The 24356-nt window shown below is 35.6% G+C and overlaps 1 protein-coding gene across 5 annotated transcripts in view; it reads right to left on the bottom strand.

The window, feature by feature from the left end:
• GABRA1 (gamma-aminobutyric acid type A receptor subunit alpha1) overlaps positions 1 to 24356 on the bottom strand; it is a 42269-nt gene that overhangs the window by 11010 nt on the left and 6903 nt on the right. For all 5 annotated transcript variants that reach the window (XM_086851499.1, XM_086851498.1, XM_086851495.1 and 2 more), the window contains 4 exons: positions 16742 to 16809; positions 11637 to 11857; positions 10009 to 10091; positions 5367 to 5510 (listed from right to left, as the gene is read on the bottom strand). In XM_086851499.1, coding sequence (XP_086707625.1) covers positions 5367 to 5510; positions 10009 to 10091; positions 11637 to 11857; positions 16742 to 16809 — 516 coding nt within the window. The remainder of the gene's footprint in view (positions 1 to 5366; positions 5511 to 10008; positions 10092 to 11636; positions 11858 to 16741; positions 16810 to 24356) is intronic.

The raw sequence follows: 24356 nt of genomic DNA, 5'->3' as shown, positions 1-24356 counted from the left end.
AAACATCATCTAAAAACTAAATCAAGACAGCCTCCCAAAAGCATTTCTGTTGGGCCAGAGTTAAGACGTAATTGCTGATGTGATGGTGTCTGCATTACCACTGTCGGTGCTTTATGTACTCTGAAGTGTCCCTGTTCTGCAAATTTAGTACCTTAGTAAATTATTATTCTCTCCTGCAGTAAATGATTACTACAAGAATAACACAAAATATTTTAATTAGCACTAGTGCTTTTGGAGCTGCAAAATTGTATGAGCTGGGTAATCCAAATGCAATGAAAATTAATTGGTTTTTAATATATAAATAATTTTATTTATACTTTAAAAATAAATATAAATATATTTAATATTCTAACATACTAATATAATTCCATAAAGCTTTCTTGCCAGCAAAGCAAATAATGCTAATTTTCAGATTGTTATTTATATAAATTAAAATGGATTTTGGAAAACAGTATATTCTCAAAGACTGAGAAACTTTTTTTTTTTTTAAAGTAGACTGATTCTTCTTTATTATGCAACAAACATCTTAGGAATGAAACAAGTAGACACGTAACGGAATGGAAACGTCTGTCTAGATTAGAGATGACATGTGAAATTACTGTAGTTCTATTTTAAAATGTAGGCAGCTGGAAGGAGAAAACTGCTCTTGTACAGGAAAAGCTTAAACTTGATTGAAAAACTATGTCTAGACATTGACTGCTTATGCACAGAGCATGTCAAATGCCCATTTCTGTAATGCGGAGTCCAGAAGAACATTCATTTGAGCAATCTTGCTCAATTTCTAACCCTAAGGAAAACTTACTTATGAAATGTGACAATACTCTTTCAATATAAAAGACAGTAGCAAAGGGGGGAAAGAGAATAAATTTTAAATTGAGAGGTAAAACAAAGGATATAGAAGGAAATTTTTTTTTATTTTAAAAATAGGAGTGGCTGTAGTATAGTAGGAATTATTACCTGAATTTTGCTCACCTTTCTTTAACTTTCACTGAAACAACCTCCTTCTCTGTACCAGAGATTATGATCTTACAAAAGGTGCCAGTCTTAGCTAGGAGAGCCAATAATTTAATTTCATCTACTTAAAATATGACGTGAGAAACTATTTTAATGCAATCAGATATAGAATGCGCACAATGGTATGTCAGAATTAATTCAGTGATTGTAGATGGCAAGCTAAGAATACAGAGTGAACACACCACTGTACTCTGAAGCTTTATTTAGCTGCTTAAATTATCAAAGTATTTTTAACCTCTGGAAAATGAGAACAAGATCCAAAGCATAAAGGCAATTAAAAAAGACAGGGATTACTCTCATCTGTTAAGCACTGCAGCAGGTCTGAGCTGGGAGTCAGATAAAGGTAATGCTGAGAGGAGTGAGTTAGGCAAAGCAGAGGCCTGGAATAATGCTCTGCACTTCAGTTACAAGGCAAAAACATGTTCTTAAGTTCCCACAGTACCAATGGACTGCACTTATTTGGCAGTCACTTCTTAAAAGATAGTAGATAAGATTGATTGAAATGACTGCAGGAAGTGAAAGCACTCCAGTTATTTACTGCATCTTTAGCATTCCATATTTCATGGCTTTCTTTAATTGAATAGCATTGCCACATTTGTGACAGCTGCTGATCACTCTCATAACTTTCCAATTCCTCTGTGATTCTATTTTGAAAGCATGTACTAAATTGCAATACAACCATAAAATTCCTTACAGTCTAAATTTCAAATAGCTCTTGAGAAAAATATTGCCTATATTCAGTGTCTGATTGCTCTCACAAGTTGTAGTTTATACATCTTATATCCTCTTATCTCTTATCTTTTCTTATCCAAGGAAGTTAGAAGAAAGGTATTTTTTCTTAGCTAAACTGTAATTCCTGAAGTCTTCTACAAATATCTGGTGTGCAGATAAATCTGGTTTTTCTTTTATTTATTCCAATGTTTTAATTAGTTTATATGTAATACACATTATGAAGCATTTAAAAGTCGTCAAACAAAGTCTGCATCTATATTAATTTTTGAATGACTCTCCGCACTGGAATATTCCCAGAGGTCTGGAAGAGTTTATACCTGTGTTCAGTGCTTCTGTAGGTGCAGTTTTTAACTCTTAATTAGCCCTTAATTCTACAGTATAACTGCAATAATATAGTTATTATATTATACAATACAGTATATTGCAATAATTGAGTCAAATGTGCAGGTGGTATAAACTAACCTGTGCCCATAGAAGATAGTTGATAATTTAGTAAAGTTACATTACAGCCATTTCTTAGTGTTCTGTAAACTATTTGTAAAAAACCAGATTTATCAGTGCTAAAGTTAATGTGCATAACATCAGACATAAGGTTTGATGTGGGGACTTAGTTTGAGCTGTAACTACTTTTTCTGTTACTGTAGGTACAGAAGTAAGGCTTTCCTTGCCATTAATTTAAAATAAATAATCATATCATTTACTATTTATACTATTTAACTCAGTAAAAAAAACTCTTAAGAACAGTATCATCTCTGCAGATTTACAGAGATAAGAAAAAATTAACTGTTTTGAGTATAAATCCTGATAATTCTCAGTGCAAAGCAGTGTTTTCAAGGTGGCAAATTCTATATAAATAGAACCTTGCACAAGCCCTTCAAGCATTTGTCAAGGTGCTTACAAAAAGGATCATTTTAAAATCGTTCTGAGTCAATATGAATCAGTGGCTGGAGAGTAACAGTAATTTTACATACAAATAAAAATGGATGATTCTGCTTAAACGAAACAGCAGCAGCAATAATTATTATTTCACTTAATACTATTTTTAAGCCTGTAGTACCTGCATATTCCATTGCTAGAATGGATGAATAAACTATACCATAAAAAAGTTGTAATGTTTCAAGCTTCTCTTGTCATTAAAATATCAGTGTTTGTAGTTATCTTATTCTATATCCATAAGTAAGGATTGCAGGTGGCCTACTTGCAAAGGATGAAATTAAAGGGAAAAAAATAATAAATATAATAAATTTAAAAATAAATATAAATAAATATATTTTAAAAAAATTTAAAATATATTTAAAAATAAATATAAATAAATATAAATCCATGAAATCATTTAATGGTTTTTAGAATGTTTGGAATAACGTGGCTACATCCAGATCCCTGGGAAAATAATTATCTAGAATTCAACACAACTATGAATATCATCTTATATTTGCCCAAGATGTTGTAGATTGCTCTAAAGATCCACAGAATCTTTAAAAAGAGCTTTATTTTCTGGACTAATAAAGGTGTGTTGAGAACTCTAAAGTGAAGATTGACTTCAATTCCTTTTGCCTTTTTGTAAGATGAGTCACAATCTACAACTGTGAAAGCAGGGAGGAATTTCATAACTTTCATTACATTTGTCATATATTAACTCAGAGGTGATCAGAGGACAAAGACATGCTGAAAGATGCTGTTGAGACTATCTGCCCACCTTCCTCAAGGTAAAAAGGGGCTATTAACCACTTCTGATCCTTACCTTTAGTATGGGGAAAGCAAAGCATTCTTCTTTCCAAAGCAAATAATGAAGGATTTTCCTTTGAGACATTGAATTTGCAAGCAATAAATATGTTTCTTGCACAACTGTGTATTCTTATCAGGTAGTAATTAAAGAGCATTATAAATTTGTAAATACTATAAAAAGATTCTGTAATGGGATTGTTTTCAGTTTTGGTAACTATTCCATTTAGTTCTTTGTACTGTTTTTCAGCATCCAGACAACAATATCTTCTTCTCGGCATATTTTATGTATTAACTACACTGTATTTAACTTTATAGATAGCAATGGTAAAGAGTTTCCTCAGATAGAAAAAGGAGGCAGAATTCAAATCTTTGAAATAACATGGGGAAAACAAATTGTTTGTTTCTTCATGGAAATGCATGAAGAAATCTTGAACTTATGTTTCAGTTCTGTTTAAAAATTTCTTGTCTGCCCTTCTTAACAGTTTATAGCATGCTCCTCACATTGATATCTAATGAGCTGTGTCTGGCATTTCTATTTGGTTTAGTTATGTTCCCTCATGAGTGTTTTCTGATTATCTTACTGCCCTTAGAGCACACGCAGCAAGAAGGGAGCAAAGGCAGCCCCACAGGCTGGTGAGGTGTCTCTGAGAGAACCAAGAGCTGAGATCCCTGCAGTTCCCCTCAAATCCTATTGATTTTCCAGCAAAGGGCAGCTGGGGTGAATTATTGGCTGCAGAAAAGCCAATGGCAACATTTCCATCTGTAGGAAGGTCAAGACTTCTTCTCTTTTTACCTGCTTGTTGCCCACCTCTGTGCTCAGCAATGGGAGCAGTTGTGTTGATGCTGATCTTATGAAAAGTTCTTATTATTGCCCTCCCACTTACTTTTATATCAATTTAACAGAAGTGTCCAAGCAGTAATCTACAAACTTGTCTGTGAGAGCTTTCCTTGGCTTAATAGAGCATATGAATACATTTTAACAAGCTTAATAAAAAATTCAGACACAAATTACAGTTCACCTCAAAGTGACTCACTTTCCCTTAAATGCTCATTGACTTTAACAACAACACATTAGGAAATTTGGTTTATGCAGCTATAAGTGTATCCAAAGCAATACAACCACTTTGCCTAAAGCAGTGCTGCTTTTGGTCCACTGACCAGTCAATCTGGTCAACAGAGCTCTTGTTCATACCCTGTACTCAGTTTCTTACTGCATTTAGATTGTCTGAATTATTAGAAAACAAACTTTAAGAAATTTGAAATAAGCACTGCAAAGCTAACAAAGAAGGAGTTGTAGCCAGCTTCAAGGTCATAGGTATATCATACTATAAATGTTAGCTGTATTTATGTATCTCATTAAATTTTTGGAGTTAAGCTGGTGCCAGCATTAAAGGAAATCAAGTTTGGATGTTTCAGATGGCTTTGAGTTTGATAAAAGGTTTTTTTTTCATTCCCTAAATACTTCCTTAGTACTTAGTACTAGTATTAGGTACTGCTTTTAGTGACTTCACTGCCTCCAGAAACGTAATCTTTGAGGATTGTTATGCTATTGTTATGCTATTTTTATCAGCCTATAGGCTGATAAAAATATTATCTGATAGTAAGCAGATAATATGAGAAGAACGTGAGGAGTGCTTCTTTATTACATGAATTATTGTTTTTCCTGGCTAGATCTGATGCTGTAGGAAGCTTTTTAATTGTTTAAGTATTTTTACCACCAGTTGAAGTAGGAAAATAATCCCAGGATGTATTATTTTTTCAGAGTCATGTTTTCCTAATCTGAAGTATATATACTATAATTTAGGTCTCACTGTTGTTTCTTTGTATTTTTCAATCCTGTTCTGAATTACATCCTGACAGTTAAATATCACGCTTCCAAAACTTTTTTCACAGACCTGTACTGGACTGCACAATTCCAGAGTCCACAGTTTGTCCAAGCAAATCGTACTGGTTCAGTCGAGAGCCATCTTCAGCCACAACCACTGATCTTGCTGGTTCCCGTGTCCACTCATACACAACCTCTGCTCTGGTGTAAGCATCTAATTGAAAAGAAATAAACTGCATTTAAGCTTTGCACTTTCTGTTGCCTTGTGGCTTTGTCAGAACTATGTTTTGAGCAGTAGTTTGAATATTTAATTCTCTTTAATAATCTGTGGAAACCCCCATCTTACTGGAATTTATCTATAGGGAGTACAGTTGATTTCTACAAAATAGCTAGATATCTGGTGTAGGGCTGGATTAAGGTTGGTCCTCCATGGTATGAAAATATTTCTCTCATATATTTCCAGCCTATGTAAAGAAGTGAGAGTGAGAAGTAGAATTTCATGAGCATGCAAGAGCCCCACTGCTTTTTCTAACTTCTAGCTATTGTAAAGAAAGATAAGCCCCAGACTTTTAAATTTTTCATAGTGTGGTGTTGTCTGGGCCTCTGTAAAGTCCTTCTCAGAGTGGCTTCAGTAATCTTCTCATCCTCAGCCTGGCTACAGCCAAATATGATGTGGGGATTTGGTCATGCCCCCATCACACTGTTCTTGGGCCTAGCAGACATTTCTGAGGCTGTCTAGGAAAGAGTGAGTTTAAATCACAATTATTCCATTTATTTTTTTTTTTTTTTTTTTTGCTTTGGTTGTTTCTGAATAGTCCTCACACTCAAGACTTGAGTTTGGAACAAAGCAGAAGAAAAGTACTGTGGGCTCTCCAAGCCCCAGCAGTCTTGTGTGTTATACAGATAATTCAGTAGCATCTACACATACCATTGAGGGACTTTGTGCTGTTATTTGTGCTCTTCTCAGAACTGAGCTACACATAAATATTTTTAATTTTAATTCCATAGTAAAATTCTGCTGTCATTTTATGAAGTCTGGAATCTGGCAGCTCTCACTCAGGACAATTGGGTGGGAGTTAATTGACTACACAGAGGCATCTCCTGTAATTCTTTACACCTAAAGGCATGAATGGGAATGAATGTGTGGCCAGAATCTGCATCAAGCTTGCACCCACCAAAGGCAGCTGGAGCTGGATGGGACATCTAAGGGCATCCAACATGACAGCAGGATTCTGCCTACAAGATGAGAATTTACCTTTTTTCAGACAGACAAACAGGAAGGGAAAGGGAAGAATCTGATTCACTTAACCTCATTTGTGAGTTAGTAATTTTACCTTATCAGTGTAAGAGATAACAGCTAGTAATTGAAGAGTTGGTTGGATAGAATGTGCTGGTAAATTAATTCCATGACATTTGATTTTGTATTATTGAAGCTGAAGAGTGCTTTTATCCTCAGGCTTCATATTTCCTAAGCACTGTAACATATCTTGGAATAAATTTTTGGAGTCAATGGCAAAAGCAAATTTACATCTTAATTAATTGTGACTTTAAAAATAATGGCCACAGTAAACACAGAAATTGACTTGCTAATCTAGTCACATAAAGACAATAATAAAATTAATTTTCAAGCATTTTTTTCTGGAGTATGAGAATAGCCTGGAAGAGAGAGGAGTGCTTTTCTGAGCTACTGAGAATGACTGGATTGGTTTAGAGGGAAGGAGGTACACTGGGAAGTGCAAGAAATGAGCTGCCAGATTTGGTGCTCGATTCAGCTGCCCCCCTCAGCTTCCAATTCGTGTTACATAAGCAGCAGTGCAGCTGTCTGCTCCCGTCACTGCTGGTTTCCAGAGCGGCCTCAGTTTTAAACTGACAATCAGATGTTTGTGGTAAGAGTTGAGGAGAGCATCTGCCTTTCTGATTTTGTTTTGCCAACATATGGCATTTTGTTGTTCCAGAATTTCTTTAGCATTTGTCACATTAAATTTACACTGAAATAACCTCTAGCTTAAGCTGCTCTTTGGCAAATCACTTTAGTCTTGGAGTCTGGGTCAAACATTTATTGGTCCCTACAGTAAGGGCAGAGTGCACAGGAGATGTGCAACTCCTCTACTGTGAGTCATTTAGGAATTCAGCTCCAACAAGTGATGAGTAACAGTGGAGGATGTAGAAAAACTCTTATCCAATTTAATCTAAAACACATGGAGCTAGGCAAACACTACCTTGGGCAGCTAAGTGTTAGACTGTAGGCTGCACTTTAAGCATGGATTTTGTGACAATTAAATGCATTTTCCAGTAAATTTTCCAGTCCATTAAGATGATTATAATTAATTGCTTTAGTTTGACAAAAATGTCCCAAATGTATATAAATATGATTCTCACTATAAAAGTGTCAATTAATTATAAGATCTGTTCTTTTTTTATGTATTACAGTGAGTCCCATAACTTGCCTGGGTCCTGCCATTTGTCCTGTTGGAGATATTTCTATTTATACCAATAACAAAATTTTGAAATAAATATTCTGTAACTTCATAATTATGGCATATGATCTGATGAGAAGGAAGGGAGAGATCCAGCTTTAAGGGCTGTTTTCAACAGTAAATTCTTCATGCAATGTTTGCAGTAAAACCATGTTACAAAAGGAATTCCTCCCCATGAGCATCCCAGATTAGGATCTTGCCTGAATTTAGTGGGTGAATGAAAAGTTTCCTTGAAAACTCCTTAATTTTGTCCAATGATCCTTCCAAACATTTGTTGTTATTTGTTTTTCTAGGGCCAATTTGGGACAGTTGCCATAGAACATTAGTGTTCAAACCAAAAAAAAAAAAAAATGAAAAAAATCCTGTAAAACATGACAGTCCACAGCTGTACTCTGAGCTTAGAGTGCCAGTTATTGCCTTTGAGTGGTGTAAGAAATGGCCTTTCTACCAGAAATATCACTGATTTTTTTGTTCAATTAAGAAATTTACATACATTATGAAAATATTTTTTTAGGGATAAAAGAATCAATTTAGACACAAAAGATGCAGATACACTTGCATGCTTTTCTGTTGTCTTGTTCATGCCTTCTTGTGTGGTTCTGCACTTTTATGCAAATCCACATTATCTATCCCTTTTACTTAATAATTTCTGCAAGTGTTAGTCATTTAACTGAGGGGTAATGTGGAAAGCCACGCACTTTGTGAATGAAGAATACATTGGTCTGGGACACAGTGAGCCAGAAAGAACTCAGTGCAGGAGAATAATGAGAAATATTGTTCATACTAGGGAAGATCTGGTGTTTGGCCTATGGTTCAGTGATGCACAGATGTGCTGATAGGTGTCTTGTCAAGTCTATAAAATTCCATCTAGTAAGTAAAATTTGTTCAGAAACTGTTCCTGGTTTAAATTGTCACTAGCAGGTTTTTTTTAGGATTAGCCATCTTCCTACCTTGTAGTTCCAGCACGATGCCTGCAGGGACACTTTAATGAGCACATCAAAACAAATTCAATCCTGCAGCCACTCCTGATCTCTCTGGGTGCACAGATCTCTTATTAGTCAAGAACCCACTGCAGTATCTGTCCTGTTATAAACTGGAGTAAAGCTTCCCTGCACTCCACTCTGTTTCAAAAGATATTTGGGAAGATTTATTGGCAGTGCTCTCTAAGAAAACTTAACATTCAAGGAGCAAACTCTTCTTGTCAGTTACACTCCAAGGCTGTATGAGCTTTTTCTTCTCTAAACCTTATCTAGGAGATTAGCAGCCCTTTAAAGACAAGACATCCACACTGTCTCATGGCAAACATAGAACTATTCAGCCCAAAGTAAATTATCACCCTGTCGTGTACCATGCGAAGAATGAATTGGGTTTTCTGTTTGTTGACTTCTAAAATTGATCAAGCCACTAAGTAACCATTGTCAGTAAGAGGACCCATTTCTATAAGTAAAAAAGTAGCCATTGAGGAAACAATTTGTACACTATTCCATCTTCCATGTATTTTAACTTCCTTGTTTGTGTTAAACAAACTAGAGTAAAATAAATCTTTACTTTTTCTTTCTTTATATTTTATTTCTAAGAATATTATGTTTAGCTAAGTGTCAGGTTGGTTGCTATTCAAATTGAAGTTGTGAGGAAAATTCTCAACTTACCAAAAGCTTTGTCAGTTATTGCACTGATTTTAATTACATGAATTTGTTCAGTATGTTCTCTCATCTAGGGCTATATATGCTGCAAATGTAGGAATCTATTTGGAGATTTCTGAGATTTTTCACTTCCAAAAATGTTCCATGAGTGTATATGAGTATCTTTTAATCCTGGGAAAAATGTTGATCTAAACATACCAAGACTACTAGAGTAGCAAAACTGTTTTCATCTAGACCAATTCAGTTACCATGGCATGTATTGCTTTCTTTAAGACTGATTTGGGGTTTTAACAAAACAAAGCAACTACAATAAGATTAACAATATTTTCTATGTGACAAACTACTTTTCTAGATATTTGGAGCATTGTTATTTTCATCTTTTGTGAATGTCTAGAAATCACACTGTAAGCTATTAAAGACACATAAAACAGATCCATTATATATATATATATATATATATCAACAGTGAAGATACAACCCTGACAAAAATGTGAAAAATACACAAGATTAAAACCTTGATGTTTTCTCATTTGCAAAATATTTTTTTAAAGTGGCCTAAAAATGGGAGAAACCTCAATTTAAAATAACTTACAGCTTCCAAATTTCAAGGGGCAAGCATGTGCATCCATAGGAAAGTCTTCTAAATGCATTGGACATTCTGCTCTCACAGTCAATCTGTAATGGATTAATGAGCAAAAGGACACATTTATTCTAGTTTCATAGAAATAGCAAATAGACTTCTATTAAGACACACACCATAAGTACAGCACAGTATCTGTTATGTGATTAATTAGCAGTTACAACTGGACCTGAATTGTCTGGCTGAGGGTGTGACTGCTCTGCCCCTCTGCCCTTCCTCGTGGTACATCAGAGGGATCCTCAGGCTTCTAATTTCGTGTGAGGATTAAAATCTATTAGCAGCTACAATTATTTCCTTGCTGCCATCATTAAATTGGCCCACTCTGGGTGCTCAGGCATCTGCTGACATCATGTTGCTATCAGCTTGAGTGCAAACATGTTTCTCAATAAAAGAGATTAAATGAACTAGAAACAGTCACACACATCACACGTCAGCAGAGAATGAACAGTAATACTTGAAGAGTAGGCTGAATATTCCATCAAGGAACTTGCAGAGGTGAGGAAATCAAAATGGTTATGATTTAAAGAGACACGTGAACAGCGTGCTGCCAAGCTAGTGTTCTTGTGGATTAAATCTCTAACAGCTGGGCTGGACTTGTGTAGCTACCAGCCAAGATGATTCTACTTCAGTCTAGCCAGTCTTAAAGGATGTTTCACAATAAATTGAACATCCCAAATGCCTGGAGAATTTGTTTTCTCCAAACACTTGTACTGATTTTTAAAACATCTTTAATTTTTTTAAAGAAAACTCAGTGTTCACCTGTGTATTAGTTATCCATCTTGAATTGAAGTCAACAGAATCCCTTTATACCTTGTTTTGAATCCATGGGAGACAAAAGGGATGATATGGAGCTCTATAGAGACAACATACCCTTTTTTTTCATTTTTTAATTTGTAGTTTTTTAATCCAGAATGTTTGCATGACTGTATATCATCATTATTTCAAAAGGATTTATTTAACTCCTCTAGCAATTGGACAGCTAAAATTCAGTTATCCATGAAGAGAATATACATTTCCAATGAATGCAGTCAACACAAAAATATTTTTTTCTCCAAACTCTCCAAATGCCTTAATCAATAAAAAGAAATGTCTGCTTTTATTCTGTCATGCTTTATAATCCCAAGCACAAGAAATATTAGGAATGGTCAATGAATTCTGTGTACATCTGTTACTTCTTAGAATCTGCTTTCTATAGGATCCAAAGATTAAAGACTCTTGCACACAATTTAGGAGTACAGATTGTATTAAACTTTCAGGCTTTATTATACTTGCTGATGGAATCCTTGAAAGCAACGCCAAATTAAGATCCTCTGCAAACTGATGGATTCCTAATACTGTAAGATCCTTTTTAAAATCAAGCATTAAGATGTATCCAGGGATTGTAGAGGTAGCACAGCAGGAGATGAAAAATAAACACTGCAAATAACTTGGTTTGCCCGTCATCCCAAGGCCTATTGTGAAAATAATTATTAAGCAGGAATCAAATTATGCTGAAGAAGGAACCAGTTTCCTATCTGGAAAATATGCTTTCACAAGTTAAATTTAAAATTAAATGAAAGATGTAATATTTTAGGGCTCACCTCATTGTGTATAGCAACGTCCCATCCTCTGTAATTCGTAATAGTTTATTTGGCATTGTCATGTTATGAGCCACTGATTTCTTTCCATTGTGGAAAAAGGTATCAGGCGTCCAAATTTTGCTGGCCATTAAATTATTTAACCGGAGAACAGTCATAGGTCCTTTGAATTTTAATCTCTCATCTTTCCAGCTTTGGCGGAAAAATACATCTATAGTGTATTCCTACATCAATTCAGAAAAAAAGGGAAACACTTATGATGTCATATGTTGCAATATGAGAACTTGAAAAGTATGTTCTTACCATTCCCTAGAAGCAAGATGACTACTAATGAAATTAGTCATTATCAGAATGTTTATTTTTCTGTATTACTTACAATGTACCTGAAGCTGGTTATTAAACAATTACAATATCATTACTGTTTTCAATGGAATAAAAATCAGGAAGTATTTTAAAAGTTGCCCATGAGTTAGAAGTAATAAAACAGAAACAAAATAAATCACACTTTCCCCACTTGAACTGTAATTTGAAGCTGCAGATAGGTGGCCAGTATGTGTGTCACATGAAATGTGTGTCAGAGTAAAAAAAAGTCTTGTGGGACAGGGTCTTACTATGGCCTTTTGTTCTAAATGTCTTGTTAGCATAAACATGCAGAAACTGCATGCAGCAATAGCATAAACTGCAGGAAGCCCAGAGTTCACTAGTATTACATGATATGATTGATGAGATGTGGAATGGTTCATTGGGCTAAGTGGTTGCACTACAAAGAGCACAAGCTGAGGACACCTTTGGACCAAGAGTTCCAGTCTGATTCTACACGGACTGGGCCAGTGGCTGCCTCAGTGGCCATGGGGACAACCAAAATACCCAACACTCAGCATAAAATGGAAGAAATATTATGGATGCTAAATCTGAGCCAGAGTGCCTGTAGTTATTGCAGGCCACATAGCTCTCAGGCCTGACTGAAGCCTAGCCTGGGAAATTCATGAGAAGGAATTAAAACAATTCTCAGAGATACTAAAACAGCCTTGCAGGTGTTGTTTTGCAACCTGTTGTTTCTCCTTGCAAGAGACAGTCAAGGGGGGCAGAGTGCCCCTGACCAATGATGGTGATGTAGTACTTTGTTAACCAATAAGAGTTTCTTTTCTGTACTTTCCACGTATCTGTCTATAAGACAGGCCTGAAGCAATAAACCAGAGAATTCTCGTGTTGTGACTCCCTTGAGAGTCCATTGTCGTTCTGTAAAGCCGTTCCCAATCGGAACGACAAAATATTTCTGACAAAGCAACAGGAACCAACTTAAGAGTGAGAGGGCGAAAGTAACAAAGATATGTTGGAATGTAATACATAAAATATAGATGAATTTGAGGCAAAAATGTGAGAAACTGTGAATGCAGTACAGTACAGTGTTTTCCCAGGAAAGAATTACTTCCTCACATGGAAGTTCAGTATGGGATTATCCTGCCCCTTCCATCTTCGATATTGTGATAAACATCAAAGGCAGTTATCCAAATGTGATTCTCAATTACTCTGAATGAGACTCTTTTGGCTGAGAAATGGAACCTTTGCTGAGATCTCCTGTGAATGGAGATGCCAAATCCTGAAATAGAGAGAGCCCCTGTGTGTGAAGGCATGCAGAGCTAGCTATAAGGAAAAGAGCTGTCCTGATATGTTAGTAATGAGAAAAACTCTGGAAAAGCATGCAAAATGTCTCCACAGCAAATTCCTTTAGATTTGTGTTTTTTTCTTTTTAACAACCAACATCTCCATACAACATAAGCACTTTTGAGCTGTTTACTCCTTGTATGACTATTAGCAAGACAGAATGGTTATTCTTACTGATGTGTGTTTTTCCTGCTTTTAGGGTATGAAATTCTTGAATAAATTTTTTGTTGACATGGAAATGTAGTTACACGGGGTGTTCCAATTTTGGGTTTGTTTGGTGGATTTTTTAATTTAATTCTATTTTATTTATATCCCAGACCTGTGAGTCATTTGGGTGCATACTTAGTTGTATTTCCATTTTTTAATCACTTGTTCAGTGAGCTGCTGAAGTCTGTTTATTCAGCTTCAATGAAAGCTGTTTGCACTTGTGACCAATTACTTGCTTCAGAATTTTGTTGGGTCATGGCCTTAGGTTGAATTGTGACAAAATCCTGTCCCAGCTGTGCAGTAGAGTAGGAGAAGAGGAGGTGTAACAGACAGTATCCATCATTAAAATTTTGGATTTCCTCCATGTTTTACTAGCACCAAAGAAAATTTCCTCCTACACACATGGGAAAGGTAAAAGACATGCCCAGAAGATTACATCATTTCAGCATGCATGTAAGCCATTCCCTTCTTCTCTTTCAGCTGCAAAGGGGGTGAGTGGGAGGTGGTACAGGTTGAGAAAAGAGTCTGGTTTTTCACTTCATACAAATACAAGGTTCATTTGTTGGAAAAAAAAGATTTGATAAGGGTCCTGACAGCATAAGATAAAATTCAATTAGAAAGTAGCTGACAGGTCATGCCTAGCACAGACTGAATCTTTCCTATCCCAGATCATCACATCATATAGAGCGAATTAATTTTGGCCGAGATATCTCAGCTCTTCAGCTTTCACTACCTACTTAAGCATGTACATTAATTCTCCTCAAATGAATCCTGACAGACAGCTGATCTTCAGGGCCAAGCCATCAGATACTCTGATTAGGGCTTTCTTCTATAGCAGAGGGGCATAAGGATTTTCTCTAGACTATGTACAATAGCAGTAGCCTATGTGCAGACATATGAGTGAGCTGGAATTTGGAATAAATTCTCCACAGTGGAGACTCTTCATTCCACAGTATTCAGATTAAAAAAAAAGAAGATTCCTATATGCACTTTGAACAAATTATATGGTATTGAATATTCATAACACTTTGACTTAAATGTTCTCTAATTTACTCTTCTAATACTTCTCCCTAGAGATTGTTTATTCACAGGGTAGTCCACTCTGTGGTCTACATGAGGTTCTGTACAGGAAGATAGTAAGAGAGATAATCATTCCCAAAAAGCTGAAAAGTACAGAAAAACTGGGCATAAAAGTTTACTAGGAAAAAAAAAAAAAATCTGTCTTTATGAAAAAGTTAATTTTGAAATGATTCTTATTCCAAATAATATACATCAAAAAAATTCACAAAAATGACAGTTGCTATGAGAATAGCCAAATATCTGCTGTTCAGTTCAATCCACCATGTGAACATGCCTGAAAACATGCAAAGTTCTTCCAAAAGAGATGATATTATTTTTAAAAGTGCTTTTCTTCCATTTAACTTTATTCACAAGAATAAGAACAACCCAAGGTAGTCTATTTATAGAATAACAAGTTATGTCTCTACTGTTAGAACAGTGTATTGAGAGTGGGTAAGAGCACCATGCACTCCCTGCCTTATCCATGGAAATGCCTGACTGGATCCCTGCAGACAGATGATGGCTGAGGTGTGCCAGCATCCTGGTGTGGCTGTGCTTTCCTAACACTCAGTGAGCTGGAAGAGCCCCTGGGCAGCCCCAGCCCGGGCTCAGGCACAGCACATCCTCCCCTTGCTGCCAAAACTGCTGCGTGTGCAGCCTCCCACCCCCCACAGCCTGGGCTGCACACAGGGAAACCCATCAGGGTGGCTACTACCAACCTGTCTGTGCACACAGCACATCTCCCTGTGCAAAGTGTACAGTGAAATGAATATAAACACATTATTCTGGTAAACAATTTATCTTTCTGTCTCCCATTTCACACCTGGTTCCTCAATAAAAGGTTTAACATGAGTAGGCTGCACGCACGTTACTTTTTATGGGAGGTGAGTAGGAGTTTTACACCAAATACTTTTCTGTGAATTCTTTATTTTTCAAAATATATGAACACCTGCCTCTGTGTTTCTTGGTCACACATTTTATTAAGAGGATGATGAATTCTTTCTCCTGTTTAACTGGCAGAAAAACAGGAGTCAATGTGGTATGGGTATCATGGCGTTGGTTGCAATTATAAATTTGACTGTAGTTTTATAAATGCTTGTGCAAGCAATCAAAAAATGGTGTCTTTTCATAAAGTTCACTTAGAAAAATAAACTGACTTGTAAAAGTTATTTTATCCGGTTTTCCATTCCTTAACATGAGTAGTCACAAACTTGTCATAACCTGGTGTTTAAGGCCTGTCTACATTTTAAGTTCAAATTAAGCAGCTGACAATTTTGCAGTCAGAAATGGAACTTGTTCCCTTTCCTCTACTTATTTTTTTCTTTTTTTTTCTTGAATTGTTCTTGTGGCAAGTGTATTTAGCTAAATGTATCCAGCTACAAGTTTGAACTGCTTTAATTTCTTCACTTAAATTAACAAGGATTCTAGTATTCATCCTAATACAGCATCCAGCAGATACTGGTGGCTGCAGACCAGGCTTTATCCCTCTCAATAGCAACCTACTTGTGAAAACCTCATTTATATGCAAAATTTTAAGTAACTTATCCATATTTCTACACAACTCTTAGCATCTCTTAAGACCAGGACTCACAACATCTTCATTCAGTTTTCTGAACATCTCCATTCCCTGCAGTTATCTGGCAATTTGGTTTTAATATTCATTCCGTAAAGAAGTGACACTAATTCTCTCATTAATCTTCTCTTTTTAGCAGCCAAGATCTAGGAAAGTCACTTTCCATTGATCAGTAGCTTTTAATATAAAAATACAGGTTAGACTGTACAGATGTCACACCATAGGCATAAGTGTTAATTGCATTTTAAGATGATGATCTTTCTTGGCAAATTGGATCAGTGATTGTGCCAGCAAGGACCTAAGCAATCACTCTCAGAAGAATACAGATCCAAACCCTATGCATTTCATAATATATTATGTAGTAAATATAAAGTCTGTTAAAACACGTTATTAAAGTCACTGAGGCTTCTAATTTCAGGGCACTTAAACGCAGTCACAGCAGCAGGAATGGTAGCACATAAAAGCTGATGGCTTTTTCGGATCAAGGGCTTAAAGAAAGCCCCAGCCTTAAAAGGAGTAAATAAGTTATTGCATGGATCTTTCATCCTCCAAATTAAAAAGACAAGAGAAAATGAGTGCTGTAGAAATATAGGCCATCACTTACCATATCATGGTCTGAAACAGGCCCAAAACTGGTGACAAAGATGTCAGTCTTCACTTCAGTTACACGCTCTGATGAAGCAGGAAATTAGGACAGTGAATGTCTATAAACAGCCTTCATTAGATCTAACCACTAACAATTCTCACAATAAATAGAGAAATTATTGCCTTTGATTAGCCATTCTGAAATTGTTCTGCAATACGATCCTGAGAATTTACTGTAGAAGTATTTTCAGAGTCAATATTGGCAGCAACCATTTTTTTTATTACAGTTTTTCCACAGAACTTTTTGAGATGCAACAGTACAGCAGCTGCAGTTCTGCTGTTGTGGAAATCTTTTCTTTCTTTGACTGATAAATCTTGTCTGACACTATAACCAGTGCTGAATATTGTACACAGTACTCTATAACCTCGTTGGGTACTCAGCTCCTGAGCAAGCTAAAATAAGGTCTCCAATAATTAACCCTGAGCTTGCAAGTAATGTATTTTGTATTGAGACCAAGAACACAGAAGAAAAAGAGAGAATACATTATGGTGTATACAACCATGAATATACTTTATTGGTATAAGTTGGAAATGGCTATATTACCCTTTATTTCAATAAATAAAAAGAGTTTAAACTTTTCCAAATAAACATCAGCTAAACTTCTGAGCAAGGTTCTATTTAATATAATTCAGCTGGTTTGCCTTGCACGAGCACAGAATATGCTCTTTGAATCAGCAGCATATCGTGTTGTGCTATCCTCAGCTCTGGCTTTGGGAGACATGTAGTGATAGAAGAGAGACTGAGAATTAAAGAAATCAGTTGAGGACACAAAATGGAAACTTAAGACTTTTGCACTAAGAAGGAAGATTTCCAAGGGAGGAATATAAAAATATAAGTGATGCTTTTTATTTCTGTATAATGTTGAAAATAATTTAAGGGGCACATAAATCACATGAAAAACAGAAAATTCAGATTGTGAACTCAGAAGAGATTACGTTATCTTCACACTGATTACACCTTTGCAGGGCACCTAATCCCTTCAAATGCAGATAAACCAATTTACAGATTATCAAATTATTTTTTCTTTTGGCGTGTACCTCACTTTCAAGACCAATGAAAAAGCGTGTATCAAAACACAGAAAAAGATTAGCCACTCCAAAGCCATATGGAAGTTTTGAAAATTTTGTTTACTGTTTTACTAATTAGATGATTCAACTGTGCTTTGTTAAGTGCTTCAGAAGTTGTGAGTCACTTCGGCACAGGACATGTGTTTACTCATACAGTTGAGCTATATATTTAGAATCAAGGTTATCCATGTTCAATTTGCATCTTGATTACCATGGGAAGGCTTAAATTTGTGCTTGAAATACTCAGAAAGTTTTTCTTCAGGAATTGCAAATTCTGAGCTGTATTCAAAACCTTCACAATATCCCTGAGAACTAGAGGAAAGTCTTAGTCATTGACCAAAACAGGCTCATGTCAGGAGCTGGCTGGATTGCTGAAGAGAAATACAGCAGTTTTAAAAATGCATTAACTATGTCTCTTGGCTATGACATCTATCTCATGAACCAAGAGTCAGTAATATAGGGATACCTGTAGAACATGTAACAATTTCAGTAAAAAACCCTAAGAAAATTAATAATGACTGTGAGGCAGCCACAGGGTCCAGGTAGTTACTGAGCAGCACAAAAGCAGCTGAGTACCACACCCAGACACTCTGCAACACAGCTTTGGGCAACTGATCCATGTACAACTATGAAAGCATCAGTCAGCCTCCACTACTGTAATTTTACTCTTTACAAATACTGTGTTTTGCTAATGATGCTAGACTAGAGTAAACTCAAAATTAGTAACAATAAATATTTTGATTTAAACTTCCAGGGATATCATTATTTCTAGAATTGTGACTGGATTATAAATTGAGAACAAAATAAGAAATACAGAATTATTTAAACAGCAGGAAATAAGCCTATTTATCAGGAGAGACCATACATAAAATATTTCTCTTTATGATATGCCTATACTTGAGCACAGAGTTTATTTGAATTGCACATTTTGGTGGTTTAAGTTAATTTTACTTTTTGGTAATGAACTCATTCTTCCTGCATGTCTCATGTCTATCTTATTATTCTATAATTATTAATATGGAAGAGACTTTTCCTCTAGCTTTGAATGAAAGGAATTTTGATATCTGTGCAGTGTGCACTTAGACCAATCAGCCCAGCTTTGTCCTGTGAGGTAGTTTGATTGAAGAACCACAACAAATGCACTCACAGGAATTTTGTGCTGCTGCATTATTAGGAGACCAAAAGGGAGAAGCGTGAGCTGTCCTGTGATCACCCACTGCAGTCTGTGCTGAGTTTACTGGGACTTGCTCATGCCAATTCACAGCTCAAAGCTCTCACATCCTACCTACCTCCCTACTCTTGTATTAAATCAATTTTCCTAGGATTTTCTAAGGCTTTTTACAGTTGTCTTTACATTAATCTGGTGCCTACGGAGTGCAAAAAAGACAACCAAAATCAGCCCCTTCAGTTTTATGAAGTGTAGCATCTGGTCCTTCTTTACTTACAGAATAATGTGTAGGGGTGAGGCCTTCTCATTCAGAGTAGAAGCATTTAACTTTTTATTATGCATACAAACAAAACCCTTATTTTCCCTTAACTTTATATTAGCTCAGATATGTTAAAATCCAACAATTTCCACTGGGACCTCAATAACCAAGAGGAAATTTTAATCATATGTATATATAATGTTCTCATACAACTGAATCTTAAAATCTAATTAACATAGTACTGTGAGGTTCATTTCCCCATCCTTTCCACTCTGAAAGTAATGAATTGCCTGAGATTGAGTGATGTTCCACTTAAGGACAGTTCCACTCAATTCTGATAAACATCATACAGGAGACATCAACAAATGACAGCATAAAGTCTAAAAAAAATTCTGTTCAATACTCAAGCTGATAATCCACTTGAGGTGATTCATTGGGCATTCAACCCAACAATAAAACCAAATTTAATTCAGGAAGATTCTGGTCTGTCAGATCAAACCCATTGTTGGTTTTTTTTTTCTTTATTAATCTTTCTACTACAAAATCCCTCTCAAAGGGATAAGCCACATTTACCATTATTCTAATTTAAAATGTCCCAGGGCAAGTGGTATCCTTTAGTTTTAGGGAGATGAGATGTGCTAGGAAAAGGTGAAAGTCTTAGAAAATCTGTAGCTGCCCCTGATTTCACATTAATGGATCTCATCACCAAATACAACCTGCCCTAAGCAAGTCTTCCCTGTCAGCACTGTGGCACTTCAAACCTGCTGTGGTGCCAACCCAGGGATCATCCCTACACCCCACATGAAGACAACTCTGTACAAAAGGAAATGGCATATCCATTTACCCAAGGAACTTATTTTATCCACCCTTTTTCACTGCTCTTCAATTTTTTTAACTCCCACTCTAGACACGGTGCTTTACTAGGAGAGATCTCTACACACTGAAGTGAATTTTGCTTCTTATTTCACTACTCCCCAGTACTATTTGATCCTTCTTTTTCTTTTTTTCAGGATTGTGTATTTGAACAGAGATCAGCACCTTCATTATTTAGGCCATTTTTGATCACCTCTAGTTCTGCAGCCCAGGTAGTTCCCACAGAAAATTATCCCATTATCTCCATGACTTCCCTCGGGTTTTTTTTCCTAATGTCTGACATGATTTCCTCTTTGCAGCTTCAATGTTAGTCTCTGCAAATCCTCCTCCATGCCTTTTGCAAATGATTATCCACTCACAGAGTCAATAGGTGTCCTCTAGTATCATTCACAACATTTTTACATTCATTTTGGAAGTTCTATTTTCCATGCATAAATAATCAAATCTAACTATTTGTTCATGTTTATGGATGGGTACAACAGATGCTATTTCCTAGCAGTGTCTGACTAAGTGACTAAGCCCACATATGAAGGAGGCAAAACAAGTAAATAACATAATTTATATCAATAATTATTGATAAGAAGTGCAAAAGTGCTAATGCATAACATGATGTTGCATGCTCTTTTTTAAAAAAATCAGATTAATTTTATCAATTATGCCATTTTTGAATAACAAGCATATTCAATCATTATATTTTTTCCCTGTAGGTCACCCTCCACTGTTTAATATTCTGGTTAATGAGAAATAACTCTTTCTTTCCCCTTGTTTAATGGCAAACTGCTCAGAGGTTCTCATTTAATTTCAGATATGGCTTTATTGGGTTATCTGATGATAATTTCCATTCCAGTCCTCTTTTAAGAGCATATGTGATTTTTAGTTTTCCTTTTGAAGTACTACCTCAAAAAAAGATATAAAAAAAGGCAAAGGCAGAGTTAATTTTAATCTAGCATATTCTATGCATGCTCAAAGAGTGACTCAAAATTCAACACCTCTGCATTTTTCATTCTCTTAATGCTCCACCTTTTATCCTGGCTTTCCCATAATACATGGTATAGCTGCTACAATGAATCTTTGTAAAGAGATTTCTCCAGAAGGTTGTTCTTGGTTTCATGGTGCCTCATCAGCTGCACCAGAATTCTTCTACCGAACAGTAAAACCGTTCACCACACCAACAAGACGTTTGCAAACTTGGGATTGAGAAATAGCATGCTTTTTATTTCAAAAAGGATGAATTTACTCCTCTAAATAAGAGCCAAGATCAAACCCCTTTCACAATTCATTACAATTTTTCAGTAACTAAAGATAGCTTTTCGTCACTGAATTCTTCATGCATACACATAAAGGCAAGGAAGGAAAACCAAATAACCTTACTGAAGAAACTATCATCTACCTTTTATTCCATAGGTGAGAAAGAGAGAAATTGGTCTCTCTTCTGTTTCTGTTCATGCACACAATTCTGTTTCTGTAGGTGTAGAGATTTGAAAACCTGCACTACGAGAGGAGCAGTCGTACTGGGATAACCAGAGTTTTCTGCAATGTGCCCTTTTCTGTAAGACAGAGTAACTGCACCACACATTGTTTTACTTCATCTGCTGTTTCTCAGAAGGCATAGAAAGAATAGAATAGACAGTTTTGGATGATTGGAAGAGTGCTATAGAGCACTCAGTGATACACTGATTTACACGGTGCCCAACAGCATGAAATTTATCAACATAACATATAATGAGGGTCTCTTAAATTCTCAAATTCTCTGATTGTTACATCACAACTAATATAGAGGGAATGAGTTTTACAGCTAATTCTATGTATCTAAAAATATTGTTACATTGGTAGATTTCTTAACTTTTGCTTCAGAGTGGATAAAAAATGTGTTCTGATCAAAATATTTAACAAGAAGCCATCACTGATGATGGAAGCCACTACTTTTTCATACATTTTAAAATTTCCAGTATCAAGTCATGTTATGATGAAAGGCTACTGAACTTCCAACTCCAAAACCCATGCTATATTTTATATATTGATTTAGATTTCTCACTGGATATTTTTATGCATGGAAAATTTCAGAATACATTTCTCCATTACACCAAGATTCTAAATCAACTGTCAAAATTGAGTCATCCTGAGGTGCTTCACTCAGATTTAGATACCTTAGGAAGAAGGTTTTGAAGATGTGAATTTCCAAATTCCTGAGCACACACTTTATTATAGGTTGCTGCCAGTACTGAAAGCATCAGCCTAGCTATTTGTCCCTAGTTTTTGAAATCTATAATTTATATCTTTTGAATAATGGCTTATTCAATAGTCAAAAGAGTATTATCTGCTTCTTACTATACTTGTTTTCAAACATTAATTTACTGCCCACAATTTAATCAGATGTGGAATTTTTTTTTTAAAGCCATGGAGCTCTCATTTCTAGTGTTCAAAGCTGACAAACATAAGAGAGAAATTTGCTGAACCAACAGTATGAAAATACAGTATACTGTGCAGAAGGAAAATTGGATATTCGAGGTTCTTGGTTGTAGGCAGGAATAGGCAACACAGTTCAAAAAAGGAAGGATGCAAAGATTATTTAAACTTCTTTAACCCTTAGAGAAAATACTCCAATCCTTCCTTCCCTCCACCCCACATTTCCCATCAATCATTGTTTCTTTCAAAAGCCATACAGATTGCTATTTAACTTTGCTGTTTAACTTTGTGAAGAGAATAATTTCCTTTCTCTCAGGAGTAAGTCTCAACTGGACCAGATGATTCTTTCATGAGTACACCTTTGAAGTCTGCATTCAGAAATGTATATATAAAGATACAGACATAAGACTTTATACTGATGTGCTTAGTTCTCTAAATTGCAATTCAGAGAGTGAAAATCCTTTCCCTGCATCTCCCTATGTTTTCCCTTCTAGTATCTGTTTAAAAAACCATAATAGCTATAAAACTCATATAATAAATCATCATATGCTCAGATTTTTTTTTGTAGATATGTACCAGACTCAGTTTACAGAGTCTCATTTATTTATTGTCTTCTGTGCTTTATTTACTCTGATAGAGTAGCTGACTGAACTCTACAGTTCCATTAAAAAAAAAGAACAGAGGAGCTTTTATCTACCCTAGGTCAAGGGTTCACAAGAAAGCAGGCAATAATACTGGTAGACAAAAGTTAAAAAATACTCTTATTTTGTTGTCTATTATTTGAAATTGCACATGAAGATTTACAGACCAAGACATTTTTAAATGTGTTAATTAATACCTTTTAAACAGAATTTTATCTTTAGCCATTCCTCAAACTCAGTGAAGTCAATGTAGTGAAGAGTCTGGCTCACAATTCAAGAACAATTGCAAGATGGTAGCCTCAAACTACAGAATGACCTTATGCTTAATCACCTTCCATTTCATCCCCAGAAGATGATAAAAGAATTCTTCATGTAATGCCCCCTTATACTGCAGTTCCTCTGAGAGTGATTATAGGAAAAGAGTCTGAACTATACTTTGTGGGGTGGGTTGCTCTGTTTCATTTTATCTGAAGAGTCCAAAAGGAAAACAGAAAAAAAGACATCTGAAAGAAGCACAGCCAACCTTTCCATGCACTGGAAAGAACAGAATTGTGCTTGTCCATTTAGAATTTCCATGTTTGTGAACAGTAAGCTTTTAAGACCCAATTTTGGGATCATGTCACAGTACAACAAATCAAAGAGTGAACACAGTGATGTTGATGAAGACCAGGCTTTGTAACAATGTTTTTATAAAGACATATTTGCTATGCACATGTGGTTTTATGCCTTTCTCTGGATTCAGCACCAAGAGCAGAAGAAGAAAGAGACTTTTACCAAACTGTAAAGAAAAAATGTTACAAAAACAAATCCTTACATATCTAAGTAGGAAAAAACATGATCTTAAAAACTTCTCTATGAAAATCTACTAGGGTAGATTGATACTTTCACTTCTAAAAGAACAAATCCTCATGAACATAGTCATAGATATATGGGCTATTTTGGTCTCATTCATCAACTTGTCATTTGTGAGGTCACAGGTTGTATTTTTTTATCTTTTTTCTTTATACAGTCAAAGTTTTACTACCCATTCAGAGATCTTCTTGAATTGTGAACCAGTTTCTTCTTCTTTTGGGTGTAAGTGTGAGAAAACCAAGTATGCAAAAGACAGGGAAGGTATGGCTTTTGGGAAAAAAAAAAAGCTATACATAAGCATTACTTT

Source organism: Cyanistes caeruleus, chromosome 15 (assembly GCF_971803275.1).
Source record: "Cyanistes caeruleus chromosome 15, bCyaCae1.hap1.1, whole genome shotgun sequence".
Taxonomy (NCBI): Eukaryota; Metazoa; Chordata; class Aves; order Passeriformes; family Paridae; genus Cyanistes; species Cyanistes caeruleus.
Note: the sequence above shows the minus strand (reverse complement) of the source record. Positions and strands in the feature narration are given on the sequence as shown.